The sequence below is a fragment of the Myxine glutinosa genome, unplaced genomic scaffold (genome assembly GCF_964187855.1).
Source record: "Myxine glutinosa unplaced genomic scaffold, kmMyxGlut1.1 SCAFFOLD_782, whole genome shotgun sequence".
NCBI lineage: Eukaryota > Metazoa > Chordata > Myxini > Myxiniformes > Myxinidae > Myxine > Myxine glutinosa.
The window spans coordinates 94,006-109,300 of NW_027616877.1; the positions used below are offsets into that span (position 1 = coordinate 94,006).

General features: G+C 47.1%; 1 protein-coding gene across 1 annotated transcript in view; it reads right to left on the reverse strand.

Annotated features, from left to right (window-relative positions):
* Window positions 1-15,295, reverse strand: part of SBNO1 (strawberry notch homolog 1) — a gene marked incomplete at its 3' end in the record, with an annotated part of 107,388 nt that overhangs the window by 63,183 nt on the left and 28,910 nt on the right. Inside the window, exons 9-11 of the mRNA XM_078768969.1 lie at window positions 8,295-8,431; window positions 3,600-3,803; window positions 3,225-3,479 (exon numbers count right to left, since the gene is read on the reverse strand). Of these exons, the coding sequence (XP_078625095.1) occupies window positions 3,225-3,479; window positions 3,600-3,803; window positions 8,295-8,431 (596 nt within the window). The remainder of the gene's footprint in view (window positions 1-3,224; window positions 3,480-3,599; window positions 3,804-8,294; window positions 8,432-15,295) is intronic.

Genomic DNA, 15,295 nt, shown 5'->3' on the forward strand with positions numbered 1-15,295 from the left:
ACAGGCTAGGTATTTTGGTCCCTATGCAATCGAAAGGAGGGTTAATGAAACAGATTACGTGGTGACAACTCCCGACCGACGGAAAAAGCGGCAGCTATGTCATGTCAACCGAATGAAAAAATATTATGAAAGGAAGCCTGGGAAAAAATGGTTCCTGTCTCACCTGTTGTGCCTATAGTCGGGGTGCAAGAGAATCCAGAGTTAAAAGTCTTCACTGATCACAACCCCTTAACCTTCATTCAAAGAATGAAAAATAAAAATCAGAGGTTGATGAGATGGAGTTTGTCTTTGCAGGAGTTCAACTTGGAAATTGAGCATGTAAAAGGCAGGGACAATGTCGTTGCCGATGCTTTATCCAGAGTGAACTAACTTTGAAAATTCCTGTAGGTTGTTTGGAAGTTTTGTGCTTTCTTCTGGGGAATATTAGTTATTGTTGCTCACGTGAGTTGATCAGCCATAGGTTGATTGGTAGTTTTGGGTGTGAGTTTTACTTTTGTTTGTTAAGGAGGGTTTTTGCATGAAAAGAAAGTTTTCACTATGTTCAAACTTTCTTTCTTGAGGGTGGGGAGTGTTACGGATTCGTCACTTCCGTCTTTGTGGTTTTCATCCACTGGAAGCATTTTTAGTTTCATGTACTATTATTGTTACAGTTTGAGTGTGAAATGGAGATAACTGTCTTCAAAGGTAAAAATTAGTGTTTCAAAAGAAAAACGAAATGGATCGGGAGAAACCGGAAGAGGAAGGAGAAGAAGCGGCGGGGGAGCAGATCGAGTGAGATCGGGAAAGGAAGGCCGATCTGCTTCGAGGTGTCGAGCGGACGCTGGGGGACATTGGTCACGAGCGAATATTGGTTTCCCCGGGAAAGGGATTCCTGTGACAGTGTCGTTATTGCTGTGGCAAAAAAAACCTGCGTGACGGGTTTTGCTTTTGGTTCCGAAAGTGAATCATTGCTGGAGAGCAGGTATGCCTCCATTACAGGCCCGTCCGCCATTTCACCTCGCACCAGCCGTTAGCCTGGTTCTCGTGTGTGTTGTGGATTTCGCTTGGGAATTCGCGGTTTTCCGCTTGGGAACTGCTGCTCATTCATGTCAGCATCATTGTCTGGTGAACCGAAGGTGTGAATTCCCAGGCGCCTTTTGGGTGAACTTTTACCTGACCGACGTCGGCCCGACTTCTCACCCAGCGGCTCTTGTGCAGCGTCGACTGTCAGCCGTCCTGGGTTCAGGTCTCAGTTCGACCTTTTTTCTTATGATCACCGGAGCGTGGATCGACTTTGGCCTGGTGTTGTGACAGTGACTTTGGGGGTGTTACAGTTCGCTCACGTGGAGTACCATGAGTTATTGAGTTAAGAAACTGGTGGTACCATCATAGGAATTATATGGTGTTTGCTGTGCAATTGAGGTTTTCTTGTACTTGCGCAAGTTGTTATTATTGTGCGATTTTAATACAATACTTGGTTTTTGTAACAACTGATTGGTGTGGTTTCACCATTGGTCATTGGCACACCTAATAGCACATCTTTCTGCCGTGACTCCTTTCGGGGCTCGGAGGTACACCGTGACCGGGGTTTAGAGAGCAGCACGTAACACTATCCTGCCTTCACCAGTCGTCTTTCTCCATCCTACTTTTCGTGCACTCATTGTGTGTACTCATCATCTTCATCTTCCGTTGTCAGTCTCAGCATTGCTGTTGTCTGAGAAGCTATGACCGTTCTCAGATTATACGACAATGTCCATCTACTGAGTGCGGGTGCTATTCTGGTGATACCTAATCAGCCTCCACTCTTCTTTCCTGTTGCATTTAGCCATTCCGTACTTTGGACCGCCGATACCTGATTGAAGTGTCGATCATTGCGTCTTACTACGAAGTTGCCTTCCTGGAACTCGAGGAGGACTTCTGGTGGGAGAACCGACATCTCAGCCAGGTATACAGTCCCCCATCTGGCGTAGTTAATATGATCGTACCTGAAGAGGAATGGCAGCATACATTTGAATGCATATAGGTGGAGATCCCATAATCCATCACGTTGCGCTCTTGTGAAGCAGATTAGGATGCTGACCATAGTCATATAGTCCCACCAGAATTCAGCATTCGGATCATCAACTACAAGAGCTGCAGCGAACTCTTTCATGGGCTGCTGAATATAATGGACATATCTTTGGACATATTGAATATTGGTTGAATGTTGCATATTGGACATATCTGAAAAAAAAACCTGCAAAGTAAGTTAATTATTCATGGACGCCGAGGATCAACCTGCTTGTGGATCTTATCTGGTCGGCCAATTATTCAACGTTAAAAACGACTATTTTAGAAATAAATATGAGTTTCAAGCAGTTTATTCACATTTTATTTCAAAACTGAATATGGCATTGGATTCCCCATATAGGAAAACCTACAAAAGCACATTTCATTCAAGTTTCTACCTTGTTTAGTCAAAAAGATATGTACATAAATACATTTCAGCCCGGCTGTGGCGGCCATCTTGGATTTCTCAATTTTGAGGCATTATCGGCCATTTATGAGCTGGACATACAGCAGATTTGAGTTCAGCACCCCTCAATACCCCTAAAAACATTGTGTGCCCTAAATTAACACGATTTGCCTTCAGCACTTTAAATAAGCACATTTTCAGAAAATTGACCCAGTCTAATATCCTGTTAACATACACAGACAAACAAGAGTGAAAACAACCTACATCCACGTTCGGTTGAGGATGGTAAAAAAAAAATAGATATATATACATGTACACAAACAAAATTCTCTCAACAGATGAATTCAATCAGCGTTCCTGAAAAAGGCAAACTAAAAGCCATCAACAAAAGAATGACTACGAATGCAGGAGGAAGGTCTCTTTTGAATGTGAAAGTTGGAAGGTGGAAGGTCTCTTGAATAAGACTACATTCCGGCTTAAAGGTCACAACAGACCTTCGTATTCTCCACTTTAAGGTTACAAGTGCTTTTGAATTTTTTTCTTTTTTTTCAGCGTTCATAAATATACAAGCATTCCATTCCTCACGGCATGTTCCAGCAGTTTGATTTGTCTGGAATTTTGCACCAAGTTTGCAATTGCACATCAAACGGCAGCCGGGTCGTAATGTTTGGTGTTCCCATCCGAACACAACAGCTCGATTCAAATTTCACATTGCGTTGTTAAATCCGTAGTTTCCTCATTCCCATGAGCCAAAGATTACCCTAAAAAATATACACAAAATCATTCTCACCTGGAACTTCAGAGTGACAGTCAAAAGAGCTGGGTGGTGGTGTGGAACGATTCAAGGACTCATTCGTCTGAACTCCAAGGCCTGAAGCTAACAGCGCACTCTGAAGAGAGCCAGGATCGGGTTGCTTTTGAAAATCTATCGACCCGCCGTTGCCACGTCTCCGGCGCCCCCCAGACGTGGCCGAAGAACCCCCTCCGCCTTCCCCGACTCCAGATAGCCGAGAACGACGACTGCCGAGACGAGAAAGCCATGGATCTGAAATAAAAGAAAAAGAAATGTACATGCGCAATGAAGATGTGAAACATTAACTATTCTCACATACATGGGCAGGAAATCAAATGCAAATAAAACTACATTCACGATTGGAAACTTCACCATCATCGCCATCCGAAGAGTCATGAAAGGGATTAAAATCATCTCCAGAAGTCGACTGTGACTCAAAGCTCGACTCAGTGCCAGAGTCTGAAGTGGCCCCGCCACTCTCATGGTCCTTCGCCAGGGACGTCCCTTTCTTTTCATCAGATTCATCAGACATGGATCCGAGCCGGGCTCGTTTGGTGACAGGAGCAGTATGTCTGTCTGGGAGGGAGTCGTGGAAATGATGGAACAAAACGTTTGGAAATAAATATATAAATATCCAAATATATATATATTATATATGTACAGACATACCCCGTTTTACGCCATTTCGACCTACGTCAAATCCGACTTTACGCCACTCTTCTAGAGTAAATTTCAGTTCAGCGAACGTCATTATGTGCGACTTTACGTCACTCCTACGGACGTGAAAAAAAACCTTTCCTTAAAAATATATTTAAAATAAATAAAATAGTACATAAATTAACAATAAAAGAAGCTAAAAAACAATTTAAAATACAATAAAAAGCACATTAAAATATATAAAAATGTACGTACATTATACTGTACGTACGCGCAGCTGCTGGTTCTCATTCAAAACAGAGGCGACGTACAGTATTCCTTTACTGTGTCTGTGTTAGCCATGGGTCCTAAGAAGGATAATGCTAGTGTTTCCAAGTGTAATGTGGTTACGATGGAAGATAAGTTAAATCTGATTAAAAGGTATGAAAAAGGTGAAAAGTGTCGGTGATAGCGCATAGACCTTATCGCGAATCAGAACCGCAATGCGTCATGGGATCGGAAAGGGGCAATAGCGCCGCCGGCGGTCGCTGTCACTTTGACAGACTGCTTGTTTACATTGACACACTACGTGATCCTTACCACTGTAAACTACTTTTAGGACTTTTTTACTGTGACAAATTAACTGTGAACTGTGATCAGCTCATGAGCCAATATTTGCAAGCCAAGGACACCGTCGCAAAACTGAAAGCCGCCATTGCAGTATGTAACAAGAAGCTTACTGTTTCGGACATAGCAAACTGTGATGAACTTGTGAAACTTCATACAGGTTTACCTAGTTATGACCTGTTTAAGTGGTTATTAGCAGAAGTATCCCCTCATGCACAGAGCCTTCATTATTATAAGGGGAAATTATCAATGGAAGACAAGAACTGGCAAATAAACAATACCACAAAACTCGGAGTTAAGCGATCTCAATCTTCAGAGGATCAAGTACTCATGACACTCATGAAGCTTCGGCTTAATCTTCACGAGGAGGACCTCGTATTTCGCTTTGGATTAGGACAAAGCACCGTCTCCCAAGTTTTGTTCGCAAGTGTACAGCCAATATAAGTCAAGACCAACTCTCAAGTGCCTTGTTAGTATTACACCTAGCGGAAGAATTTCATACATTTCCAAACCTACAGGAAGAAACACGTCAGACAAAAAAATTGTAAAGATGACGAACATTGTAGACAAGTTCCAGCCCGGCGATATTTGTATGGCCGATCGAGGTTTCAATCGTGGAAATGATTGAAAGGGGAGGGGGGAGGGGAGGGGAGGGGAGGGGAGGGGGGAAGGGGAGGGGGAAGGATGGAGGGGGAAAGGGAGGGGTAGGGGGGAAAGGGAGGGGGAGGGGGAAGGGGAGGGGAATGGGGGTGAGGGGAGAAGAGGGGGGAGGGGGAGGGGGGAGGAGAGGGGGGAGGGGGGGAGGAGAGGGGGGAGGTGGGAGGGGGAGGGGGAAGGGGAAGGGGGAGGGGAAGGGAGGGGAGGGGGAGGGGGAGAGGGAAGGGGGAGGGGGGACAGGGAGGGGTAGGGGGGAAAGGGAGGAGGAGGGAGGGGGAGGAGGGAAGGGGATGGGAGGGGAACGGGGGGGTGGAGAGAAGAGGGTAGGAGGGGAACGGGGGGGAGGGGAGAAGAGGGGGGAGGGGAGAAGAGGAGGGAGGTGGGAGGGGGAAGGGGAGGGGTGAGGAGGAGGAGGAGAGGGAGGGGGAAGGGGGAGGGGTAGGGGGAAAGGGAAGGGGTAGGGGGGAAGGGGTAGGGGGAGGAGGGAAGGGGATGGGAGGGGAATGGGGGGGAGGAGAGGGGGGAGGGGGAGGGGAGAAGAGGGGGAAGGGAGGGGGAGGGAGGGGAGGGGGAGGTGGGAGGGGGAAGTGGAGGGGGGAAAGGGAGGGGGAGGGGAGGGGGAAGGGGGAAGGGGGAAGGGGTAGGGGTAGGGGTAGGGGGGAAAGGGAGGGGTAGGGGGCAAAGGGAGGGGTAGGGGGAGGGAGGGGGAGGGGGAGGAGGGAAGGGGAGGGGAGGGATATAGATGGTTACTGGCAATTGATCACATCCACAAATGATGTAATCCACACAATTTATGTACTTTACATAACGTTAATAGGAATACATGGCCATGTAGATGGGAAATACAGTTTCTGTGGTCTGTGGTAACGCCACAGTCTCCTCTGTCAATGGTGCCCGCGTTTGGCCAGTGTGCCAGGCCTCCAGTATTCGCCTCCTGGCCCGGTTCGGGGATGCCGCCAGCACGTTCACATTGTCCCATAGAGGAACATGGCCCGCCCTTATTCCATGCTTGGCGATAGCAGATCTTTCTGGGTGATTACACTCAAAGGCCTTGTGGTGTTCATTAATGCGCTGGCCTAAGGTTCTTCCAGTCTCGCCTATGTATTCTCCACCACAGTCACATGGAATGGTGTATACCACACCTGTGCAATCATTCTTCAGTCTTTTGTCTTTGACCTTGGTCAGTGCACGTCTCAAGGTGGAAATAGGTTGGTAGTTGACCCTCACCCCGACCGGTCTCAAAATCCTGCCAATCCTTTGAGATACCCGTGGCACAAATGGTAGCACGCAGAAGCCCTTAGGTGGTCCGCGGATTAGATGTAAAGAATGTTCCTCTATGGGACAATGTGAACGTGCTGGCGGCATCCCCGAACCGGGCCAGGAGGCGAATACTGGAGGCCTGGCACACTGGCCAAACGCGGGCACCATTGACAGAGGAGACTGTGGTGTTACCACAGGCATACGGACCTCTCATGCATAAGTACACCAGAGACACACCGATGCGTGGAGGAGGACAAAGACAAAGTGGGACATAGCCGACACAGGCAACACGGACAACAAAACACAATACACCGCTCAAACACGCACAAAACACTTGCAACACAAGCCGAGCATGGGTCCATGGTCACGAGGTCTCGCAACGCAGCTTTGTGATTGGTTGATAGAATAGGCCCACCCCTCTCCCCAGATATATCTGGGAGGAGGTGAACAAGGGAACTTCTCTTGATGAAGGCTAGTGGAGGCTCGGCGCACGCTGGGTTGCTGGCCGAAACGTTGAGTTTTTAAAGACAAAGCTTTAGGTTGGAGAACGGAAAAATGGATATCGTGGATATAATTCCCAACCGCCGTTCATTACTTGATATATATATATATATATAATTATATATATATATATATATATAATTAGGTAGCTCGAGAAAGTCTAGACTCCCTTTCAAAATTTTCATCTTTTATTGCCTTATAGCCTGGAATTAAAAATTAAAATGTTGCCAATCAGACTTTTACCAGCTTTATTTACGATACGACGGGTTGGCAAATAAATAATGGATGAGTGGTGATCCGAAGTTTGGAAGTTAACTCCCCCTGCGAGCCCCCATGATCCAAATTCAAAAAATACAAGACTAAGCAATCCTGCAGACCATGGAGGAGAAGGGCTGTATCGGGTTTCACAGAGCAATCGGTTGGTAAATAAGTCGGGATCTGAAGTTTGGAGGATAATCCCCCAACCTCCATGATCCAAAATCGAAGAATTTAAGCTCAAGCGATTGTGGGGGCTAGTCTTGTATTCATGTGTCAGGTTTCAGAACACTCAGCTGGGTGAAAAGGGAGTAGTAGAAAAAATAGCAAAAATTTAATGGACGGACGACTGGCGGACAGACATAATAATGACCCATTTTATAAGTTCATCTCTTCGACAATCGAGATGAGCTGACCTAAAACTCAGAATGATGAGGTCGGTTATAAGGAATGGCTAAATACGGATAGGTTTAAGCAAAAGAGAAAGCATGAAAAGGTGTGGAAAATAGATGCTAATATACACAAAGAATTAAGTTAAGCACCCCTACACAAAGAATTAAGTTATGCACCCCCTAATCCTGTCCTGAACCTGAACCCCCTCGAGCACGTTTGGGACATGTTGGGACGACAAATTGCGAAGATGGTCCCTCCAATAGCCAATCTGGATGAATTGGAACGTGCATTACATCGGGAATGGAACAGCCTGCCACAGCAACGCATACGACGGCTTACAGGGTCTATGAGACGTAGGGTTGAGTCAGTGATCCGATCACGTGGGTCCTACACATGTTATTGACGCAAAGATCGCTAGAGGTCTTCTCAGAACAATGACTGTACGTTAGAAAACATAAACGTCATCCACACTGTCCGTGATGGACCTATAGCTCCATACTTAAATTGAGGTGTAAATATGCCTAAAATTCCCAAAAAATTTCACCTTAAATTATTCAGAATAAAATATTGAAAACGGCATGATTGTTATGTTTTTTTATGTGACCATAATATCACTTCTCCAGAGAATATAGCAATATCATGGGTATATTACACTGTTTTGACGACAACAAACTTGTAATGTGCGAGGTTGTAAACAAACGGGGGGGGTGCTTAACTTAATTCTTTGTGTATATATACCTTTATTTTTGTTGTCAATGGCAACATGTTGTGCAAATTGCTGCATGTGCTGCTGTGGAGGAAGACCCAAAAGAGAAGCCAACTTCTGTCGGTCTGGAGCTGGAAAATGCTTCTCGATGAGTGACTGGAGCACTCCTCTAAGTGCACAAAACATCATTCCACGCAATGTATTTTTATTTTCTCCCGCATTTGAGTTGGTTTTTAATGAGGCAAACAGAATGCATTTCTCAGGAGAAATGGTAAAGATCCAAAACAGTAATTCCTCTGCGAACTAAGCGATTGTCAGATGAACACAAAAAGGATAAACCAATGTGACAGCTCAACTCATCAATCACAACTTCCTGAATCACCACTACAGTCACCTCTCACCATTTTGAAAAGATAAGTTCCTGAGATATTTTGATTTATTTTGTCCAAAGGTTCAACACAATCACCAGATAAAGGGTTGCATTACAAGCACATAGCGCTACCCAAAACAAACAAACAAAAACAATCAACTGGACCGGCACTCAGTAGAGAGCATACCTCCGCCTGGTGAACAGTTTATGTTTTGTATTTCAGATTAGACAGGAAAATCACAATACAGAATTTATATAACTCGCAACGACACCTGCCCTATGGGCGGGGCTTCAATTGGGAAGTCCAAATTAAAAGGCAAAATCTCAGAAACTGAAGGCTTTTTTTATTTTAAACGATTCATACGCTTTTAAACGATTTAAAGGCTTTTTAAACGGAACATCCGTTGAATCATATCACACGCAAGTCATCAAAATCTAAACAGTACATGGCACCCATTTTGAAAAAAGATTTAATTCTGCAAAACGGAAGCGGCCGCTACACGTCTTTCTCAGTCACACGTTTATGTGTGAAGAGTGCGCGCCGAATCTGTAACACGGAGGCGGCCGCTACACCTGTTTCTCAGTCGCTTTGCACACGCTGCCGTGTTACTTCGGAGCCGCACATTTATATAGGAAGAGTTCGTCAGGAGTCGATCTACTCTCTCAAGGTACGTAGAATTTCAACAAACGCCACATCACTCTTCATATCGGTAAATATTATTCCATCGTGTTTGGAAAAACTGGAAAATTGCAAAACTTGGAAAAACAATATAGCCTATTTTACTCCAGAGGGTCCTAAGATTACCCACCCAAAATATCGTTGTGATCGGTTCAGCGGTTCTTGCGGTACCTTCGAACCGACAGACAGATGGACGGACATTTGGTGAATTATAATAAGATGTAGAAACATTCTTCACCAAAGTTGAATCGAGCATTCCTTGTCACATACACAACCTTTCCAACAAGTTTCGTCCAAATCCATCCATAACCTTTTGAGATATCCTGCTATGTATCGTTTTTGGCCCTATCTCCCAATGGTGAAGAATCACTTAAAAAATTAAATAATTCTCATATCAGAATCCATATTCAGATCTTCACCAAAATCGATTCGTCCTTGTCAGACACCCAACCGGTCCACCAATTTTCGTCCAAATCCGTCCACAACTTTTTGATATATACTGCTATGTATCGTTTTTGGCTCGATCTCCCAAATGGTGAAGAATCACTTAAAAAATTATAGTAACCGGATGCGAATCCGGATCTTCACCAAAATCAAATCATTTCGTCCTTGTCACATACACATCTCTGCCAAATTTCGCCCGAATCTGTCAACAACCTTTTGAGATATCTTGTTCACAAACGGACAGACAGACAAGGGGGGGGGGGAGGGAGGGGGGACATAACCTCCATCCACCTATGGTGGCTGAGGTAAAAGCAAACAAAAAACACACACACACACAAAAACAAATGCTGATGTACAAGAAAAACACTGGCAGCACACTCAAACTTGATGAAGAGAATAAATATTTGCAGATACTTGTTTAAACAAACCCCAAATATTAACGTCATTTTGCTTTACTCAAAACACAGGGAGAAGACTAGAACGCCACTCAGTAGAGCGCGTACTCCCGCCGTGGGTCAGGTTGGAAGAGTACGATTTCAGAAAAGTTTGAGGGAGTAGTTCAGTGACAACACAAGACAGACACTGCACAGATATATATATATATATATATATATATATATATATATATATATATATATATATATATATATATATATATATATATATATATATATATATATATATATATATATTGTTGCGGATATGGCATTTGGCCTCCATATCCGCTTGTAAATATTCCCCTATTTCCCCAATACTCCCCAACTATCCCCAATCCCTAGTCCCATTGCCTGTAAATAACAATCTGTAGAACCGACCTTCCCCTTTTTCCCCCATTAAATGTCGTGCCCAGGTCCACCGCATCTCACGTAGACAACTTTCGGACATCTTGCTAGTTATTCTTAGTCTATGTCAGTGAAGGACTCGTTTCCATTAATTCTGACTCTTCGTTGCACCAGAATGTGATTGTATGGCACCGTTAGTGAGTTTAGGACCTCCCCATACCTCCTCCCATCTTCCCCATGAAACAACAACAACAACAACTACAACAACAACAACAACAACAACTACAACAACAACAACAACAACTACAACTACAACAACAGAGGAGATTGGGGGCGGCGCGGCGCGGGGAGTGTGCGTCCTCACACCGGCTTGGTTAGCCGCCATTGCCATGTGCGCCCACGGGGTTACCACGAAGGGGCTGGCTGTCAGCTCCTCGTCAGGGGCGGAGCCGGTAACCCCCCCGCACCCAATAAGAAGGGCGGACCGATTCCATCTGGGGCGGAGCTAACTAGCCGAGGGCGTGTCACTCCCCGCCGGATATACGCTGTCAAGAGTAAGGGTGAGAGTAGTAAGAGTGACACGGAGCGTGAGTTGGTTGTGACAGGTGAGAAAGGATGCACACCTGGAATGGTAGAGCGTGAGTGGGAATGCACGCTGGAATTGGTAGTGAGGCACGTAGTTGGGTGTGCGAATGAGAGCACACCTGTGATTGTCACAGAGGAGGTGACAGAGGAGGGGGCGCGAAGAGGTGTGTTGGTGAGGTGTGCGACCAACGAATGTGTGCCAAAGTGTTCGGTGGTCAGGTGTGTGACCAAGGCTGTGAGTGGAATGAGGGTACCTGGGTGTGTAAGGAAAGGTACGAGGAGCATGGAAACGGCTGGATGTGTGAGCAAGGAACGGGCTGCGGGGTGTAAGCATGCAGGTGAGGCATCGAAGGTAACCGGGTTAAAGGTTAGGTCGACTTTTAGCCGAATCGGGCCCTCGGTGCGTGCTGGGCCTCGCTTTGAACGGCCGCGTCCGTGCTCCACCAGGCGGAGCGGGCGGCTGGATAGGAAGGGTCGTCATGGCGACCACTTTTTGTTGAGGTATTCCGGCAGGTCGAGATCGAGCCATGGGATGGCTCCGTGCCGAGAAGGTGCGTGGGATCTCGGGCCGGGTAAACCTCCTTCCCTGCACCGAGTGCCGGACGTATCCAGCCGCTGGCACAGAACAACCCGCATTCATGGCTTGGCTTTACGAAGCCGGGCTTTGGACAGGAATTGGCGCACCGAGAGGTATTAGTGAGTAGACTGGGTGATGAGGTTAGTGTTTTGGACCCAAAATTAGAGAAAAACAAAATTTGATGATTGGCAAGGGATTGGCAGTAGTGATTGGCAGATGATGGGTAGTGATTGGCAAATTTTTAATTTGTTGAAATTTGATGTGCAAAATTGGTAGTGAGCGATGGGCCCGGTGGGTAAGGGTGGCATCCCTGCCACCCTTCCCATGGTGGGGCAAAGGAGCAATAGCTTATGGGGTGTATGGCAGTGAAAACTAGCCCGGGTGGGTTAGGTTATATTGTTAGGGATCTAGAAGAGATTGACATTAGGTGACGTTAAGTTTAGTTAGTGACTGATACCTGTAGTGGGGACGCAGGTAGATTAGTGTGGATGATAATGACGAGGGAGCGCAATAGTTTAAAGGGACGACTGGGAAGCGCAAGTTTCAGAAGGGAGTAGTTAGCTGAGATGATGCCGTGTGTGTGAGAATTGAACAGGTGTGATTGCACAGGTGTGCAACTGGACAGGTGTGTGGAGCAGTGTGTGAGTAGTGAGTGTTGTGGATCAGCGCGAATGCGCTTGGGGAGAGAAGGGTGCAGGTGGCACCAGGTGTGAGAGCACAGGTGTGCAAGTAAAGGTGTGTGGAGAGAGTTGGAGTAAGTGGTACGGAGTGGTGTGCATGGTGCGAAGGTGTGGATGGGGGAAGAGTGGACCCCTTTCACGAGTACCCGGGGCGGGTAGTGTAAGTGTTAGGTAGAGGGTATAGGTAAATTGTGGTTGGATATTGGCATTTGTGGTGCGGGTGACAGAATGATATTTGGATGGGTGCATTAGTGTCGTGGAAATGGCTGGGCGTGTAGCCTGTTAGTGTGTGTAGTTGGTTGGGCACTCCACCACTGTGAGGATGTCGGCCAGGTGAGGCCGCAGGTGGGCTCTGGGAGCCGGTAGAGTTGTGGATGGGGCCCGAGGATCCGGAGGACGGACCCGGGTAGCCCAGTGCCAGAGAGGGCACCGAGTGGGGAGAGCGCCAGAGGGCCTTCCCCAGGTAGTTAGGTTAGGGTAAGGAGCAGGTAAGCTCGGAGGCAACTGCAGTGGTGGAGGTGTGCAGGTGGGTAGACCCGCTGGGAGAGGTACACGCCACAGTCCAGAAATTGTGCGAGGGCACCGGGAGATGAATCGGGGGAGTGAGACCCCAAATTGAAAAGCACCACAGTTTGGCCAATGGGAATTGGTTTTTTAGAACCCATAGTGTAAGAGGGCCAATGGGTTGGCCGGAGAAAGACCCCGGGTAGTGTAAAGTTGTTAAAGTCATTTAGGAAATAGTTAGGATTGATGAACCTGTCGCACCATACGCAGCCACTTACCTGTGATGATGATGACTCCACACCTGTGTTTTCTTTGTTTTGTGTTGCAGGAAGTAAGGATTGCTGTTGGATTTGTGAGACGCATCACGACGTGGATGAGACATTGGGGTGATTCCATCTCTCCCTCCCTAGGAGGGACTGATGATGAATTGGTAATGGCAAATTTTGATGTTGAGTTGGAGATGGCAAATTATGATGTTGAGTTGAAAATGGCAAATTTGATTGGTTAGGAGGGAGAGAAGACGAATTTGGTATATGGGAGGAACGGGGAAGACAGTAGGGACGTTTGTTGATTTGTAAAGTAGATGTTTATGGGTAGTGTTGTGTTTTGTGGAAACAGTAAGGGGTAAGGGAGGGGCCATGTAGGTTACCTGGTGGGGGGGAGGGGGCGTACGGTAGGAACGTACCTGTCTCACCTGGTTCCCATGTGCCCCCAGTGTGCATCATCTTATATTGCGTGCACTTTTGCGCCCTTACCACCTTACTCACTTGTCTGCTTCTTTTGTCTCCCACCTCCGAGGATCTGGCTTTGGGGCAGAGAGAGAGGAGAGAGAGGTGCTGGCTCCGCAGTTGTGGGCCTGCACTTTCGCTGCTTGCTGCCTGGATCGATACACCATATGGACCGCAGTTTTGGTGGCCACCCACAATGGACCGCAGTTCTGTTGCGGCCAAGCACCACCCATTGATGGACCTCTGGGTCAACGTGGCACCTATGTCAAACAGGTGAACCACTAATAGTTGGCCCCCTGACGGCCACAATAAAGAAATGGACGCGGTTGGCGCCTTTCTTTATTTCGAAAGAAGCCAGAAGGCCAAGTGCACCACACGAAGAGCAAGAAACACCTGCAGGGTTAGGGGTTGTTGTTTTTATTTTAATGAACAATGGTGACTGCACCGATTGGTGCTGGGGTGGTGCTTTTGGTGCTTGGAAGGGGTGCTCTGCACATTATTAAAGGCCGTAAGGCCACAGAGCACTCGTGGGTTGGTGTATCGATGCTGGCATGCGTGCTCTCTCTCTATGCATAACATCTGCATGTGTTCCTCCAAAAACAGGTCCTGGATCGTAGTGTAAATATCAGCGTAGTCTTGTAAATAATGCTCCCTACCGGCTGTATGTTTAGTTTGCGAATTCTTTCCGGATTCGGTTATCCTGTGGGTGTGTTTCTGAGAGGAGAAGGGTGCAACGTCGCAGGGGGACATATTTACTCATTTGTGAATATCTGTAAAACTGTCGCACTCAGGGTAGAGTTAATAGTAGAGGGAACTACATCTGAGTGCCACACTAAAATAGGTAAAAATTTATCGGGTCGGGACGCCCCGAGGGTAGAGAAGGGTGCAATGTTGCGGATATGGCATTTGGCCTCCATATCCGCTTGTAAATATTCCCCTATTTCCCCAATACTCCCCAACTATCCCCAATCCCCCATTCCCTAGTCCCATTGCCTGTAAATAACAATCTGTAGAACCGACCTTCCCCTTTTTCCCCCATTAAATGTCGTGCCCAGGTCCACCGCATCTCACGTAGACAACTTTCGGACATCTTGCTAGTTATTCTTAGTCTATGTCAGTTAAGGACTCGTTTCCATTAATTCTGACTCTTCGTTGCACCAGAATGTGATTGTATGGCACCGTTAGTGAGTTTAGGACCTCCCCATACCTCCTCCCATCTTCCCCATGAAACAACAACAACAACAACTACAACAACAACAACAACAACAACAACAACTACAACTACAACAACAGAGGAGATTGGGGGCGGCGCGGCGCGGGGAGTGTGCGTCCTCACACCGGCTTGGTTAGCCGCCATTGCCATGTGCGCCCACGGGGTTACCACGAAGGGGCTGGCTGTCAGCTCCTCGTCAGGGGCGGAGCCGGTAACCCCCCCCCCGCACCCAATAAGAAGGGCGGACCGATTCCATCTGGGGCGGAGCTAACTAGCCGAGGGCATGTCACTCCCCGCCGGATATACGCAGCCACTTACCGGACGTGACGTCAGATGCGCCCCCAGCTTGAGAAGACAAGTCACCACCTCCGAGCGCTGAGTGAGACCTCCCGCATCTTTGGATTGGACCGGGTCGATTTTGCCCCTGAGCCAAGGTGCACCTTGAGCCATCGAAGACCTGCCCCTCCTTGC